The sequence below is a fragment of the Myotis myotis genome, unplaced genomic scaffold (assembly GCF_014108235.1).
Source record: "Myotis myotis isolate mMyoMyo1 unplaced genomic scaffold, mMyoMyo1.p scaffold_m19_p_11, whole genome shotgun sequence".
Lineage (NCBI taxonomy): Eukaryota > Metazoa > Chordata > Mammalia > Chiroptera > Vespertilionidae > Myotis > Myotis myotis.
Window position 1 is genome coordinate 15,036,658 of NW_023416315.1, and position 17,665 is coordinate 15,054,322.

The 17,665-nt window shown below is 36.6% G+C and overlaps 1 protein-coding gene across 2 annotated transcripts in view; it reads left to right on the forward strand.

Moving 5' to 3' along the window:
* Positions 1-17,665, forward strand: part of RELN (reelin) — a 439,320-nt gene that overhangs the window by 281,662 nt on the left and 139,993 nt on the right. For both annotated transcript variants that reach the window (XM_036327598.1, XM_036327599.1), the window contains exons 13-19: positions 2,449-2,561; positions 3,776-3,984; positions 4,948-5,076; positions 6,418-6,527; positions 10,073-10,139; positions 14,275-14,508; positions 15,168-15,329. In XM_036327598.1, the coding sequence (XP_036183491.1) occupies positions 2,449-2,561; positions 3,776-3,984; positions 4,948-5,076; positions 6,418-6,527; positions 10,073-10,139; positions 14,275-14,508; positions 15,168-15,329 (1,024 nt within the window). The remainder of the gene's footprint in view (positions 1-2,448; positions 2,562-3,775; positions 3,985-4,947; positions 5,077-6,417; positions 6,528-10,072; positions 10,140-14,274; positions 14,509-15,167; positions 15,330-17,665) is intronic.

Here is a 17,665-nt window from a genome sequence, read left to right on the forward strand (position 1 = left end):
TTCAAAATTTGATTCAAAGTATATTTCCTTTGTGTATACATTTACTTATTCAACACAAATTAAACACCAGCATCTAGCACTGTTCTGAGAGCCAGAATTAGTGAAGAAGACAAAAATACCCTAACATACATCATTCCTTTATTACTTCTTCAAAAAAAATTAATTGAGCATCTCCCTTATGCCGAGCTCTTTTAGCCAACACCTATCTCTTTTCTGTGAATTTGCCCTGCAGTTAAGGTACACAACACAATTTACTGCTAATTATTGTTCTTTCATGTATATTGGTCTTAACAAATTTTTTTCAGTCAGGGCTATGTCCTGCACACAGCAAATAACGAAATAACTTTCCTAATATAAATACCCAAAAGCTACTTAAAACAGCATTTAAAATATTTTAAAACTGACTGTCCATCTTTTTTATTGAAATCTTCTGTGCTTTAATTGCTGTACAAAATGCCCCTTGAGTCATACCTTTCTACAGCACATCAAAGCGTCTGAAGCTGAAGAAGAATCTGTGTCTTTCTGTAGGAGCTGCTGTCACTGAAACTTCACAGAACTGATAAATTGCCCCCAGAGGGATCTTTCAGATAAAGTCTGTCATCATTTTAAAGTCTTGGCTCCTTTTAGACTTTCTTATTCTGTCATTCTGAGCTGAATGAGCTCCCACGTGTGAAAGCAGGTGCAGTAAACAAACTGTTCTTAAGACAGCAGAGGAAATTCACAAGGAACAAATTAATGAAATTAGAGAGAACTGATGGTTCGGTTCCTATGTCTAAGGGTGTGGCGCTTTAAACCTTCACTGCCTGTAGCTTTTCACATTTTATTGTTCTTTTTGGTAAGTCTTTAATATGTGCTCAGTAAGGAAGTTACATTTTTAAAATGGGAATTTAGTTTTCTTGTAGTCCTTTCTCCCAGAGACTTCCATATAGAGTGGCTTTACTACCTATGTAACATAAAGGTATGTAATGAGCCCTGACCAGGTAGCTCAGTTGGTTAGAGCTTCATCCCCATACACCAAGGTTGTGGGTTTGATCCCCAGTCAGGACACTTACAAGGATCAACCAATGAATGCATATATAAGTGGAACAACAAATTGATGTTTCTCCCTCTCTCTCTTTATCCCTTCTTTTCTCTCTCTAAAATCAATAAGTAAATAAAAAGTTTTAGAAGAATTATATAATAAAATTCTAAAAAATACAATATCAGATGTCAAAAATAATATTTTCTTTACAGAATGAGGGCCACACTATCACTATATCTCGCTTCTCTGTTCTTAGTTCAGATTACTCAACTTACTAAATATTTACAATATGCCAAGTTACATAAGTTAGCATATATAACATGTCGGATTTCAATGCTCCACAAATACCACCATCCAAGCTACTTCTGCTTTTATGTTCTTACACTGATTAGATTCAAGCTTTCTTACTTAACATCACATACTGATTTCTCCCCAATTTCACTCCTGCTTTTCTGGTTGGTATTATAATGAACAATAATGGTAGGTGGGAGAGACTTCTAGTTAGACATGAAATCCTTTCAAATTCAGGTTATGTCAACAGTTGCTAGAATACAGCAAATAGTACAGATTATTGGCCGAATGCAGTAATGAGAAGGTTAGAGGTTCAAGGGCTAAATGACATAAGATCAACACGTGGCTCTTCCACCACTTCATTATCAGGTACCTGTTCTCTTATTCAGTTTCATCATCAAGATTCTCTTAATTATCTCTCATTCCTGGTATTCAGTCATTTCCTATGTCTCCAGAGTAGAGTGATGAGGAATAAATTGCTCTCTCTACTTTACAACAATCAAATGAGGTACCAGAAATAAAACTGAAAAATGTAAAAGAACTGCATTTAAAACATAAACTCCTCATATGTGCTAAAATATTGGAGATACTAAATGCAACAGTTTAAATAGCATTATTTTAGAAATCTTTGATGCAGTGAGTTACCACACTTTTTTTAAAAAACTATAATCAATAGTTTCTAAATTTTGGCCATAAAGACCTTAAATATAAGGAAATAATGATTTATTGAAAAGTAGCATACCATTTTTTAGACAATATTTTTAATTTTTTTGAATTTCTTCATTGACTAAGGTATTACATATGTGTCCTCTTCTCCCCATTACCCCCCATACCATTTTAATGTGGGTTAAAATATGGACATGAAGTCATAGCTTGTTGTAGAATATTAGTTTAGTAATCTCATCAAGCAAATATTTATTTTGGCCTTCACAAATGTCAAGTCTTTGATCTTTGGCATGTCCTATCTGAACTATCTTCATAGATTTTTTCTTTGAGTCTGATTACCTTTGTTTAGGGTTTTTCTTAAGTGACATCGGGTCCCCATAAATATATTCTGAAGTTTAACACTATATTTGATTTGACATGTTTATGGATGCACGTTGGTACTAACAACTTAAAATTTTTATTTTGTGCAGGAGGAATTTGTGACCCTGGAGATTCTCATGAAAATGATATCATCCTGTATTCAAAGACTGAAGGAAGAAAAGAACATATTACACTGGATACCCTTTCTTATTCCTCATATAAGGTATACATGCCATTTTGTTTGCCAAATGGCCCCACCCCAGAGGTCAAGTTCAAAATCAAGTTAGACCAAGTTAGATACAGAGGATAACTTTCTCTTCTAGCACCCCAGGAAATTACCAGATTACTTTAAAAGTGACATGGACAAGGATACAGATGTCTTGATAACTTTTAAAGATCTTATACCAGCTTATCTTCAGGAAGAGAGGGCCAGGTGACTTGGTTGGTTGGAGTGTCATTCTATACACCAAAAAGGTTGTGGGTTTCATCTCTGCTCAGGGCATGTATGGGAGACAACTGACTGATGTTTCTTCTCACATTAATGTTTCTCTCTCTCTCTCTCTCTCTCTCTCTCTCTCTCTCTCACACACACACACACACACACACACACACACACACACACATACACACATACATCAATAAACATATCTCAGGTGAGGATTTTTTAAAATATATTTTATTGATTTTTTACAGAGAAGAAGGGAGAAGGATAGAGAGTTAGAAACATCAATCAGCTGCCTCCTGCACACCCCCTACTGGGGATGTTCCCACAACCAAGGTACATGCCCTTGACTGGAATTGAACCCGGGACCCTTGGGTCCGAAAGGCCAATGCTCTATCCACTGAGCCAAACCGGTTAGGGCTCAGGTGAGGATTTTTAAGAAATGACAGCCCAGCCAGCATGGCTCAGTGCAGGGGTCCTAAAACTGAGGCCCGCAGGCCACATGCTAATATAAATATTGTATTTGTTCCCATTTTGTTTTTTTTACTTCAAAATAAGATATGTGCAGTGTGCATAGGAATTTGTTCATAGTTTTTTTTAAAAACTATAGTCCGGCCCTCCAACGTTCTGAGGGACAGTGAACTGGCCCCCTGTTTAAAAAGTTTGAGGACCCCTGGCTCAGTGGTTGAGCATCAACCTATGAACCTGGATGGAGACCAGGGTTCAATTCCCAGTCAGGGCACATGCCCAGGTTGCAGGCCTAATCCCCAGGAGGCCTGCAGGAGGCAGCCGATCAATGATTCTCTATCATCATTGATGTTTCTATCTTTCTCTCCCTCTTCCTTCCTCTCCGAAATCAATAAAAATATATTTAAAAATATAAAAACTAAAAATGGCAGTTATATACATTGTAATTGCAAGATTGATTCTAGGAAAATTTTCACACACCCACATAGGGAGGATTACGAGTGATTTTGGTTTCCTTTGTTTTGAAGGTTCCATCTTTGGTTTCTGTAGTCATCAATCCTGAACTTCAGACGCCTGCTACCAAATTTTGTCTCAAGCAAAAGAACCATCAAGGGTATAATACGAATGTCTGGGCCGTAGATTTTTTCCACATCTTGCCTGTTCTCCCTTCTACGATGTCACACATGATACAGTTTTCCATTAATCTGGGATGTGGAACACATCAACCTGGTAACAGGTAGGAAGCCCCATTTTTGAGTGTGTGAACTAATTAAAAATGCACACATCGACTTGACTATTAAATCAGAGCAACTTCTCAGTAGGTTTTCAGCTGGATTTTTTTTTTTTTTTTATTGATTTTTTACAGAGAGGAAGGGAGAGAGACAGAGAGTCAGAAACATCGATGAGAGAGAAACATCGACCAGCCGCCCCCTGCACATCCCCCACTGGGGATGTGCCCGCAACCCAGGCACATGCCCCTGACCGGAATCGAACCCGGGACCCTTCAGTCCGCAGGCCGACACTCTATCCACTGAGCCAAACCGGTTTCGGCTTCAGCTGGATTTTTAATAAACTACCCATTAATGAACTGAAAAGTTCTTCAGTTAACACAGAGCATGATTGGATAGATTTCAAATAGGAATAATTTTATTCTAAGAGCTTGGTCTTAGGTATCAGAGGAGCTTGCATGTGCTGTGGCAGCCATCCGTTCTGACAGATTGTTGAGAGAAAAAGAGAAAACAAAAAACTGAAAAAAGCTGGAACTCATGTTGGTTAGTGACCCCCTAATAATAGGAACAGAAATCAATTAGCACTTCAGCAGCTATGATTTCTCAGTTTCACTTGCTGAAGCGTTGCTCGTGTCCTTCCTCAGGATTTTGTCGTTCACATTCACGGGTTGAAGTGCCGGCAGTGTGAGACATGGTAATTGCCTTGCCATCTATCAAACTCAGGAGCACAAACCCCAGTGACCATTTGTTGTCTTTAACACAGAGATTGTTTCTATAGCATAATGTAACTGGTTGCCCTTTAAAAGCTGGTCAGACTTCAGTGGAGGGGAAAACAATATTTTCAGAAGCAGCATCTTAAAAACTTTTACCCTAGTTCTATAGATGACTGATGTACTTAACAAGAAACAGGTAATTACATTTTGTTTGTTATATTTTCCTCTTCCGTGTTGTGCTTGTTCTGGTGTTATCAGTGTCAGCTTGGAGTTTTCCACCAACCATGGGCGTTCCTGGTCGCTCCTGCACACTGAATGTTTGCCTGAGATCTGTGCTGGACCCCACCTCCCCCACAGCACCATCTACTCCTCTGAAAACTACAGTGGGTGAGTAAATTCTGAGATATCCAGAGACTTTAATCCATGTTGCAGACTCAAAATCAGCGAGTAAGCCTGAGACTAGTATTTTTTACTTAATAAGCATGGAAGCTGACCTCTCTTTTTCAGCTGATTTAGAAGTGATCTTGTGAAAAGGAAAAAAAGACTAACTTTGGTATATCGGATGTAAGATGATAATGGTAGGATCATTCATTCTTTATGTACCTGGCTGTTATATTTTGGATTACATAAATTCAAATTCTATATAGTGATTACGTGGTTATTGCCAGAAGGCTTATTGCCAAAATACTTAGTTATGGAACAGTGCGACATAGATAGTGAAAGTTTAGCTTTGGAATCAAACCTAGGTTCAAGTCCTGATTCTGCCATCTACTTGTGTAATGATACTTACTCTTTCTAACTTTCTGCTTTTTTCCACATAAATTAAGGGAAATGATACATCCCTTTGGGGGCAGTTAAGAGAGTTAAAGATGACTATGTAAAATACTTGCCTTTTTACAGAATAAGCACTAGATAAATAGTAAAAACATTCCCAAGGAGAGAAAATTAAGTTGAAGATTAATTCTTTTGCTTAGCCTCTCTTTAAATGTGCATAGGACTAAGGGAGAGCAAAAAGTAAAAAGTAATCAATGCTAGAGGACACCCCATCTCTGCACAGATACTTACCATAGAACTAGAGGCCCGATGCACAAAATTTGTACAAGGAGCTCAGCCCCTGCCCACTGCAGCAGCTGCCTCTGCCTCGCCCCTGCCACTGCAGCTTCGTCCGGAAGGTTGTCCTTACATCCGGTCTAATTAGCATATTATACTTTTATTATTATCGATACTATTTAACTCTGAACTATTCATGTAAAAATTTCTAAAACTAATGTCTAAAAACATGATATCATTTGCTATTAAGAATGTATATGGATGATATGGATGTTTTTATAAGTGACATGTTTGTTTTAAAACTATAAACAAATAAACTCCACAAGTAAATTTAAAGAGTTTATTATCACATTGAATAGACCATCAAATCTCAGAGGGAAGGCGGAGGGGTGGGGTAAGAGATCAACCGAAGGACTTGTATGCATGCGTGTAAGCATAACCAATGGACACAGACAGTAGTGGGGTGAGGGCATGTGCTAGGGGGTAGGAGCGGCCAGGGAAAGGAGACATATGCAATACTTTTAACAATAAAGAATTTAAATTTTTTTAAAAAGAAGTTTATTATCAAACTTTAGTGCTACCCGCAGGCACACAGAAACTAGAACATCAAAAGCATGTAAAATAAATTGAAAAGATGTGAACAGTGTGTGGAGCTGTTTTGTGCTAAATTTCTTGCAGGTGGAACCGAATAACGATCCCCCTTCCTAACGCAGCGCTAACCCGGGACACCAGGATTCGCTGGAGACAAACAGGACCCATCCTTGGAAACATGTGGGCAATTGATAATGGTTAGTTTATGCCAGTCTTAATCACATGCCATTGAAGTAGAGTCTTCCTGTGCTTTTGTTCGTCAGCACAGACGTAATCACATTTCCAAGTCATGGTCTTGTGATTCATTAAACGCCCTTTCTTCCCTCTCTTCTTTGCATTCCATTAGAAGCCCAAGGATACACAAGCAGAAAAAAAAGGCAGTAGAGTCAGCAATATTAGATGCTAGAATGTTTCAACATACATAATTTTAAAATGCATAATGCCCTGAAACTCAAATTCACATTGATGACAAGGGATAGTCTAACATTTTCTTTGAATGTTTTATGCAAAATTAGCATAAATACTTACCATATTGCATGTATTAAAATAAGACCCATTCTTCTCTTAGTAGCTACGACAACATCTGGAATGCTTATCTTTTAGATGCAGACAGCACACATAAGAAAACATCTTCTCTAGAATGAAACTTGTGAAGTAAAACTTCTACCTCTTCTTCAGAAAACAGTATAAAAGAAAAATATAGAGACATAATATTTTACTTTTAAATAAATTATTAATTTTCGTCTAATTTAAAAGCCAATATCATTTAGGATAAGTGCACATGAGAGAATATATTTTAAGTATTGTGTTGCATGGCTATAAACTTCTTATATTTGTTTTTAATAGCCAACACTTTGGTTTTTAATAATTCTAATTATAGGCAGATTTAGAGATTTCCTATTTTCAGAGAGTATATAAATTTGATTACAGAGTTATACTATGAGGAAGTAGACAGGGAGTGAAGAAGGGAAGGGCAAAATGTCAATACTTAGCAAATTCAACATTGCCACTCACTTATAGAGTAGGAAAAGCGTATACCATTGTTTAATACTGATTTTCCATGTCTTAATCTTTCTGTTATTTTTGAATAATTTAGAAATTGATAGCAATTAATTAAATAAGTTCTTGAAATTCAGAAATAACTTCGGGCAAAATACTTTGCTGATGAGGCCATGTAAAATTTTTAAATAATCTGTATTCAAAGAAAACCAGTAAAAGTCCCAGATTTCAAAGACCGCACGAGTTATGTGAACACAAACAGTGCATTTGAAAAAACAAGATGAGCTTGTTGAGATGGAGTTTCTCCATCCATAGAACATTTTGCATAGCATTTTAATTACTACACCGCTTAATTAGCTGCAGGGAATAAGTGTGTGCCTCTGGATAGGGGATATGGATGACTTTTGCCTGCTGTCATACTTTTCAAAGGTCCTATAACAAACTTATATTACTTAGTCATAAAAGAAACTGAAAAATCAGTAATGAAATAAAGCATCTGAAGAAACTAAGAATGCAATGAATCACATATAAGCCTCTGAAAAGAATATCTGAATTTCCTAAAGAAGGCTGTTACATGCTTCCAAGTCAGAAAGTGTTTACATCCTGAGTTCTCATTATCAGGATTTGTGTAGAATGAGAAAAGGTAAAGATACATGAAATGAGCATGGTTAGCCCTGTTTGCCAAATGCAAAACTTGGGGCAGAATCTCTTCAATTCTGTTATCTTATGTGTAAGGCTTTCACACAAAAACAGGGCCTAAGAAGCCAAGAGGAGGACACACACTCACTCCTTCGGAGAGACAGGTGTGCCACCTTGCCAAAGGACTCTCTCCCATTTCACTATGGAATTCCAAAATTATATGAAGAAAAAACAGGTCAATATCCTATGTCTGTTAGGTATGCTTTTTGTCTTCATGGCGAGTTAGCTTCCACTAGTGAGTAAAAAAAGCATTATGGAAATTATCCTGAAATTCTTAAAAAAATGGAAAATCCTAGAGTAAGTCTTAGTTGTCACTTTTAAAATTTTCCCAATTTGCTTACATCAATGGTAATAGTGAAGAAAACAAATCTGTCCTTTCCACACTCTTAAGAAAAAGAAGCCTGACAACTTATTCATACTGCGATTCCTAATAATTCCATCTTTAGCAGGCAGGGATGACAACAAAATTCTTCATTATAATTTAACTTTTTTATTGACTGGGAAAGTCTTGTTTTATTTTTGTTAATGGTTGTTGTTGTTTTTATGATGGGAGCTTTTTGAGTAATGACATGGGTATAATACAGTATAAGGCATTCTCAAGAGTGAACCTGCAAAGTGCAGCGAACCATTTAACAGGACTTAAGACCAAATCCTCCTGCAGCCATAAAACCGGGTGTGCTGGGAAGACAGTCCATAAGCTTTTCCAGGCTAAAGAAGAGTGAAACTCCTTTCTGGTTCCTCAGCACTCAGCCTCCAGTGGAGCTCATCAAGCAGGTGGAGCAAGAAGTACACCTGTCCCCAATGTGGTGATGACGACCATAACCCTATGGTGTCAGCACGCTAAGCATGCAACATCTTTATTCTTTCCTCCAGGGACAAAGAATAAGGACACTGAGGCTTAAATGGATAAATCACTTGTCCAATGTTTCCCAGGTGACACTGAATATGAATCCAGGGTTACTGGCACTTTAAACCAATAGTTTCAACCTTTCAGCCTGCTGTCGACCTCTTCTTCAACCTTCAGTTTCCTTCAGCAAGTGTTTTTCCTGGGCCACTTTGCATTACATTTGAATTACCGTATCTGTTAAAGGACTCCAGAGAATAAGTGCTTATAGGAACACAGGCCACAGGAAAATTTATTTTAAAGCAAAATCATTTAATTTTGACATTTGTTACAAGATAGAAAAGAAAATGGTCATGGATGATAAATTTGTTTATGCCGGATACTGACTGTGTGAAGTCTGAACAACCATTGCATCTCTAATTCCTCATGGTTTTGTTCCACTTTTATACTATTTGGTGTGACTTGATTATACTGGTTATCAAACAGCTTAATATCTTAAATATATTTGAGTCTGAGTATCTCAGAACCTACCATTCAATAGCGAGGAGCCCTATCACTCAGCATTCCAAAGATTAGAATTTCAAGTATTAGAATTCATAATATCATTGCCAGTCAAGCCCACCATTTAGGGATAGACCTGCATTATAGAGAAAAGGTTTTACTCAACAACAGATTATAATTCCCCATTTGAGGAAGGATGATTAATACTTCAAAATATATGTAACACTCATCTTCAAGGTTATAGATTATTACCTGGTAAGAATGGAAATCATAGTTTTTTCAATTAAATTATACCCTCCCCATTGCATGCTATATCTACTTGATCCTTTGTAAATTCTTTATTTCTACCTAAGGAAATTAAGCTATGTAGAAAGTTCAAGGCAGAAGCATTAATATTCTGCCTGAAATCATTTTAGCTCAGGAGACTCTGTTAAGGAACCCAAATCACATGTTCCTACTTTCTTTGCTATGAAACATTAAAATCTTGAAAGAATTAAGACGGTTCTGGCAGATGTGTAACGAAGCACTTACCTTGTCACCCAGCACTCCACATGTCACACTAGTTTCTTGTGCAAAACGTGTATACAGTGGGCTAGATGTCATGGGCATTGCCTCACAAAACTGTTTTAAATGCCTGAGGTATTTTTGTTTTTTCCCCATTTTTATGCCATCTTTCACATGCTGTCTCTTGCCCTGCAGTGTACATAGGCCCGTCGTGTCTCAAATTCTGTTCTGGCAGAGGACAGTGCACTCGGCATGGCTGCAGGTGAGCCTTTTAAAATTATACTGACACTTCTCTTTTTTTGGTACATACTTTATATGTTTAAGCCACAAATCATTTTAACCTAATATTTTTTCAGGGTTTTGAGGTCTTTGAAGACCAAAAGTAAGGTACCCCAAATGGAATTTAAGCATAAATAAAGTATTAAGTGTATTTTATAAATTGACATTAATGGATAAATTAATTTCTACTAAACTAAAATGTGAACAACTCTAGCATGCCTCATGTAAATTTGTGAACAAATTTGAATTCCTTGTAGCTTGATGACTGCCTTTTCTGTATTTAGTACATTCTTGAATGTTATTTTCCCATAGACTTGTTCTAGTGTTTGTGAGTCATATTTTAATTCCTAACATACTCTGTAAAATGAATTGTGAAAATCAATCCTGACCCATAGACCTAATACTAAAGGAAACTGAGCAAGCCAGATTTAGAAGATTTGATAAGAAAATTCATCTTTAAATATAACTTTGCAATTTTGCTTCCTTTTGAAAATCATTTGGGTCTTTAAAATGATGTATAAGGTATATTACATAATGTTGAATATTAGTGTGAAATTATCTATATATATAAAATTCTAATATGCAAAGCGTCCCCTTGGGAGTTCGACCGACCAGGAGTTTGAATGTTCGCTATGATGTGCGCTGACCACCAGAGGGTGGCGTGGAACAGAGGAAGGCCCCATCTGGCAGCTGACAGCCAGGGAAGGGAGGTCCCAGTCGGCAGCTGCTAAGGACCCTACCCATGCACAAATTTCGTGCACTGGGCCTCTAGTACATAAATAATGTAATATCTAGGTACCACTGGATATTCCTATATTAATATTTAATTATAAGATATCCTAGAAATCCCTAAAACCACAGACAATCTTTGTTACACAGATAAGTTTTCAATAAAAGATTATCTAGTCTGTTTTTCTTTTCTTGTCCTCCAAACAAAGAGTAATTAATTATCCAATTACTTCATTACTAATGAACTCATAAAAGACCTTTGGACCTATTCTTTGTGAATTATATGTCTGAGGCAAGACACTTGCCAGTACTGAGATTAGAGTATATAGTATCAGGTTAACTTTTTAACTACATATCAATGAATTTAATTAACAGAGACCTCATTCTGCACAATGGAAATGTTTTATAAAGTACGTAAAGAATTGAAAAATTCCTATTCATATTTCAAAACATAATTTGCATCTCTTTGCTTTTTCATAAAACCACCAACTCCCACTGAGAAACACTGACTCATTAGATCTATGAAATACTAACTGGTATTTTCTTCAAGTTGTTATCTTTATCTGTTTTCCATAACCAGGCCATCCTCTGCTTTAAGACATTTTAACTAAAATTAACACAAGGAGACCAGACATTTTAGTAATTCCTGAAGTTGTCCTGAAAAGTTTTGCAAACAAATTACCTAAAAGTACAGCTGCTTTTATTAATAAAAATAGAAAGTGCTATTTCTAAAAGACCTATCTATAATTACAATAGTTATGCTTCATACTTCATTTATTGTATACAATATCCTTGTTAGCATTCAATAGTTTTATTATAGCAACCATCTGTGTTACCCATGATGGATGGAAACAAAAATCCAAATGGCAGTTTTATGTCTTTGGGCATCATTCTCTTTTGACACTATACATTATACCAAGTAATCATAGCCTTCACCTCCTCAAGTTTCACAGAATGTTTTCATGAGTTGGAACTTTGGGGGTGGGGGGTTGTATTTCTGACAATATTTTATGTAATATTCATTGGCTTTGTGCACTTGTGGCTGAGCTAAAGGTTTGGCCACTACGTCCTTTTCCAGCAATATGTGCCTTGTCAAGTTTGAGCAAAATTGCAGGGAAAAGAAATTCATATTCACCCAGCCAGCATAGCTCAGTGGTTGAGTGTTAGGGTCATGGTTCAATTCCAAGTCAGGGCACATGCCTGGGTCACAGGCTCCGTCTGCACTGTTGGCCATGCTGGAGGCAGTCGATCAATGATTCTCTTACCATTGATGTTTCTATCTCTCTTTCTCTCTCCCTTCCTCTCTGAAATCAATAAAAATATATTTTTAAGTGAATTCATATTCAATACCACTAATTTCCTTTAAACAGATCCTTGAATTTGGGGTCTCTGCAGCTCTGTGTCTCCCCAGCTTGCTCCCCTCATCACTACCATTATTTGCTACCAGGATTCCACCTCTCTTGTTTCTTAACACTTTCTTGCCTGTGTATAATCCCTGGGACTATGTATCTAAACTGACAACTCACTATCCTGATAAGCCCACCCCTGTTAGAGATGTTAAAGATGCAAATAAGAAGGACAGAGAGCTTAGATACCTTTCTACACATGTGTCAGCCATGTATCTTACCAAGGAATATTGCACTTGAGGTTGGGTAGATGAACCAATAGGGGGCATCTTTGGAGTCAGGAGAGCTTCGGGTCACTCCTGAAATCACCTGTGTGTGCTACCCTATTGTTTGGCTGCAAAACAAAGGCCACAGAGTATTTAAATATCTAAGTGGAATTCTAATCAGCATCCTATCCCAAGTGTGTAACTTTTGACTAAAAGTATACTTTCAAAACCAGAACATGGGAACTGACTCCCCTGTAAGTCATCTCTAAATGCTCACCAATTTCTCCCAGTCACTGGTCCTAAGAAGACACATAAAGATGCATTTGTCCTGAAATGCACTCTGGCAGTAGTCTTGTTGGGAACACTGATTGCATTTTGTGGCCATATTCAGTTTCCCAGTGTTAAAATGTGTCCTCCTGAGGTAATTTTTAAGTCCTTCTTAGACACTACTTGGCTATTCAGAGTCTGACTTAAGTCAATGAGGTAACATGTGTAAGAAGCAAACTGTGAGGCTCATTTACATGCTCTGCAAAATACTGTTTTCCTTTCCCACTCCCATCTCTAATGCCAAGACCACCCTCAAACTTCAGTTTATGGTAGTTCTTGGCATGTTAGGGCCCAACTTCTTTGATAATATGATGATTGCTATAAACTTTCTCCCTCTGAATATCCAATGCACATCAAAGTTGGCATTTGATGTCAGCATGTTCATACATTCCTTGGACCTCTCTGAGGCCAGCATGGATCCCAGTTTCAGAGCTAGTGGTAACAAACAAACAGCCTTCTGAATTAAATCATAATATCCCTTCACTGGTACACTTGCTTTATAAAAGGCTTGTTTCAGACTCTAGGAAGTTTTGAATGCTTTCATGAGAACCCCATGCCACCCCAAAAGACACCAATTTAATTTTGTAATGGGCTGGCTACATAGCAAATACAGTAAGAAAGAAGTAATAAATAAAAATAAAGGATTTGAAACTAATTCCTGATAAGTAAATTTCTTTAAATATAAGAAGGTTCTGAATTCAGTTGTTGAGCCTTCTGCGATAAGTTTTTTCACTGGTAAAAGGTGCAGGGAGTCCCATACATATTCTAGTCAGCTAACATAAACAGTGTATTCTTACATGGCAGCAGGCAGGTTGTTGTGGGTTTTTTTCCTTCTTTTCCTTGAAGCACTACTAATTTGGGATTCCACTGAGAGGCAACACAGTTCTGCGAAGGACATCTATCTAGGTCAAGGGTGTAAGCATTTCCTTTAAAATGCCCATCTAAGTTTGAAATAGTTGATACATTTATTTCCAATCTTTTTCAAATAATTCCGGTCACAAATATAACATGAATGTTTACACTTGTTCTTAAAGGAAATTTATTCTAGATATCTTATAGAAGTATTTTATTTATGTTGTTTCTTTTACAAGTTAAGTGAACATAATTATAGATAAAAGTATATACCTTTGACAAAGATTTTAAATTGTAAATGTGCAAAAACATAAATCTATTTGGAGATAAATTGCTGGCATTGGTCGAAGGTGAGTGCTGAGTGATTGTTTTAAGTCATAAGCTCTTTACAGCAGAGCTATGCAAAGTGTGTGTTCTTCTGTAATATTCACAGTCTGCCCTTACCAAGTCTTCTGATTCAGGATTCTCCGAAGTCTGATGAGCCTTGCCTACCATTCAATCCAATTCTGGCCTCTGGACTTCCTCTTCCCCAGGGCAGATTCAGGAAACTCTGAAAGGACCAACAGTTTAAGATTTCATTTCATGGGCTCTCTTTCAGGTGTGACCCTGGATTTTCTGGCCCAGCTTGCGAGATGGCATCGCAGACATTCCCAATGTTCATTTCTGAAAGCTTCGGCAGTTCCAGGCTCTCCTCTTACCATAACTTTTACTCTATCCGTGGTGCTGAAGTCAGCTTTGGCTGTGGTGTCCTGGCCAGTGGTAAGGCCCTGGTTTTCAACAAAGATGGGAGACGTCAGCTAATTACATCTTTCCTTGACAGCTCACAATCCAGGTGAGTGAAGGCAGGGTGGAATACATACTGAGACCAGATAATAATGTTTGAACTTAGATCTATTAATTTTCTATTTTTTATTTACTTATTTTTTGCTGATATGTACATATTCTCATTTAAAACTAGCATGAGAGGGAGTTTATATAGGGTTAATTTGCCCTCATTTTAAATAAACTAAAAAGCTCACTGATGACTTTACGATACTAATGGCTGACTAGAGTTTAAAAAATATGAAATGTTGGCATCAAAACTGTGTTCTCAAGCCAAGGACTAGTTAATTATTTATGTAGTTTTATTTATTTGACAGCTTGCAGAGGCTGATGAGATTTACATTGCCCTTCCCCCAGTGCTCAATAAATAATGCAGTAAAGGAATGATTGGCATTTTAAGTGTACATGCACAAGTCATAGGATACAGATATGTATAAATATAGAGTTATATTTGTATGTATCTGTATATAAAACAGGTGCATGGACCTTATCTTCTACACATATTCATGCATCTCACAGTGAAATTATATTTTATAAAAGAGGGATGAGTGGAAACCTACAGCTTTGGGGTAGTTCATTTAAATGTGTCTGAAATTCTTTAAAAACCAAGATGAGCATTATGATTAAAAATGTTTGTGCACACACTAATTATAGACAATTCATGTCTAGGTTTCTGCAGTTCACATTGAGGCTGGGGAGCAAGTCTGTTCTGAGCACATGCAAAGCCCCGGACCAGCCCGGAGAAGGAGTTTTATTGCATTATTCTTATGATAATGGGATAACTTGGAAACTCTTGGAGCACTACTCATATCTCAACTATCATGAGCCCAGGTATGTTGCAAATCATTTGGAAAAAATCGTTAGAGAAATAGCTCTTTCCTGAGGAAGTCTTCATTCAGATGGTGTAAGATTCCAGATATTTTTCCACTGCAAGATGGTGAGGACAAAGATTGATGAATCTTGTAATGAAAAATTAGCAAGCCACATTCTTCCAACCCAATAAATTTGGAGAAATGTGTTCTCATATTTTGAAATGTGCATAGAAGAGAAATAATTTGATGCCTAGGAAAGAGAAAAATACTTAATACTATTTTTCTCATTTAACTATAGTGCTAACTATTAAATATGATTTTAATATAATACTGAATTATAAATGCTATTGATGAATATTTGATAGCAATATAATATAGTATCTAATAATAAATCATATGAAATAATAACTCATAAAATATGATAGTCAATAAGTTTTATATTATAATTAAGACATGAATATAAATAACTTTTTCTAGCATGTATAGAGTCCCTGGTAAAGGTGCAGTGTGAGGATATAACTAAAGTCCCTTCTTCATGCTCCTTCTATTTTTCTTTAGCTTATGTATTTCACAATCTATAGTCACAGTTGTGAGACTTAAGTTTCACTTAAAGCAGAGTAGTAACCACTGTAAGTGGTATAATTTCAGAGACGTTCAAGTCATCTTCACTCCTTTCAGAATATTTATTAATCTGCTCACTGAAATTCCTTTAAAATATCAGGAAAAGAGGAGAATGGGAAAGTGAAAATACCATTGGAGAAGGTCAACACTGTGGCTTACGTTCCCAGTGGGATACAAAGAACTGACTCCTAGAGGTCCATGCAGATCATGGGGAGATGTGAAAAAGACTGAGGCTGTGGGCACTGAGGTTCGTGTGGGCACCATGGTGACTGGCAGGGGCACTGATAATAGATTTAACATACTTGAGCATTTTTTAAAAATGTATTTTTATTGATTTCAGAGAGGAAGGAAGAGGGAGAGAGAGACAGAAACATCAATGATGAGAGAGAATCATTGATCAGCTGCTTCCTGCATGCCCCCCATTGAGGGATCAAGCCCACAACCTGGGCATGTGTCCTGACCGGGAATCAAACAGTAACTCCAGTTTCATAGGTCGAAACCCAACCACTGAGCCATGCTGGCCGGGCAAACCTGAGCATTTTTCATAGGGCTGTTTCCAGAATTAAGTATTTGCAAATTGATGAGAACTTTTATTTTCATGGAAAATAATGTAGCATGTAACAGAGATTGTAGTTAATAACTATTAGGAGTTATAAACACTATATAAAATTTTAAGAACATACCAGATGTATTGGATATTTTCCTTTAAAGATAAATGTAAGGCTAAACTCAACTTTCTCACTCAGTAGACACATAGGAATACTAAAGAAATGTTTCATAGGCTCTCCAGAGTGAACATTAAAAGAAAATTTAAAATCAAGGTGATAATCATAATAATGATGAAAACATGAAGAAAATGTCACCACCCTAAGTTAACGTGGCCTAAAGCACAATTTTTTCTAACGAGGATGGACAGCTCCAAAATTCAGTAATCTATCTGTATCATGAAATTTAATTAATCCTTGTTGATATGAAAAATAATTACACATTTAATGTGCTGTTGCAAAGGTGCGTTTACTATTGCCTGCCATTTGACAGCAGCATTTTTCTTCTAAGCAGGATCAGGTGGCTCTTCCGCACTAGGTATGTGCATAGCTTGAAAGATTAAGATCAGAATGGAGATTTTCTGTCAAGAAGCGGGGAGAACACGTTCATTTTCTATATATGTACCTCTGTCTGAGACTCTGCTTCCCTCCCCCTCTCTCTTACAAATATTAATAAAAGGTGATTGACAGAAGTGGAATTTGATATATTCTAAACGCTAAATTATATCTTATATAATAAATAATACAAACCATGTAAATTCTTCACAGGAAAGTTAAATATATCTTGATGCCGTTAGCTATTGCTGTATTTTCTTCAGCATAACCTGCTGCCTGTAATTGCTCTGAATTCCATACTGTTCCTTTCTGTCATGGTTGTTTGAAAATGAAGTATGATCTATAAATTAGATATGTTAATTGGCTAACCATTATTACTCCTAGCCAATTTCTAATAATTTGCTTGCCTATGATTCATTCAATAAATCAAAGACCTCTATGTGCTTGTTATTTATAAAATTGAAAGTCTGTGAATATATTTTAGTTAATCTTTTAATTCAAACTGATTAGGATGTCTTGTGAAATAATTGGTATTTTTATTAATGTAAAGCTTTGTATCACTGATGAGACTAAAATTATTCTATATATTTCTTTTCTTATTCTACATTTTTCTTAATTGTGGGGCTTGTTCTTA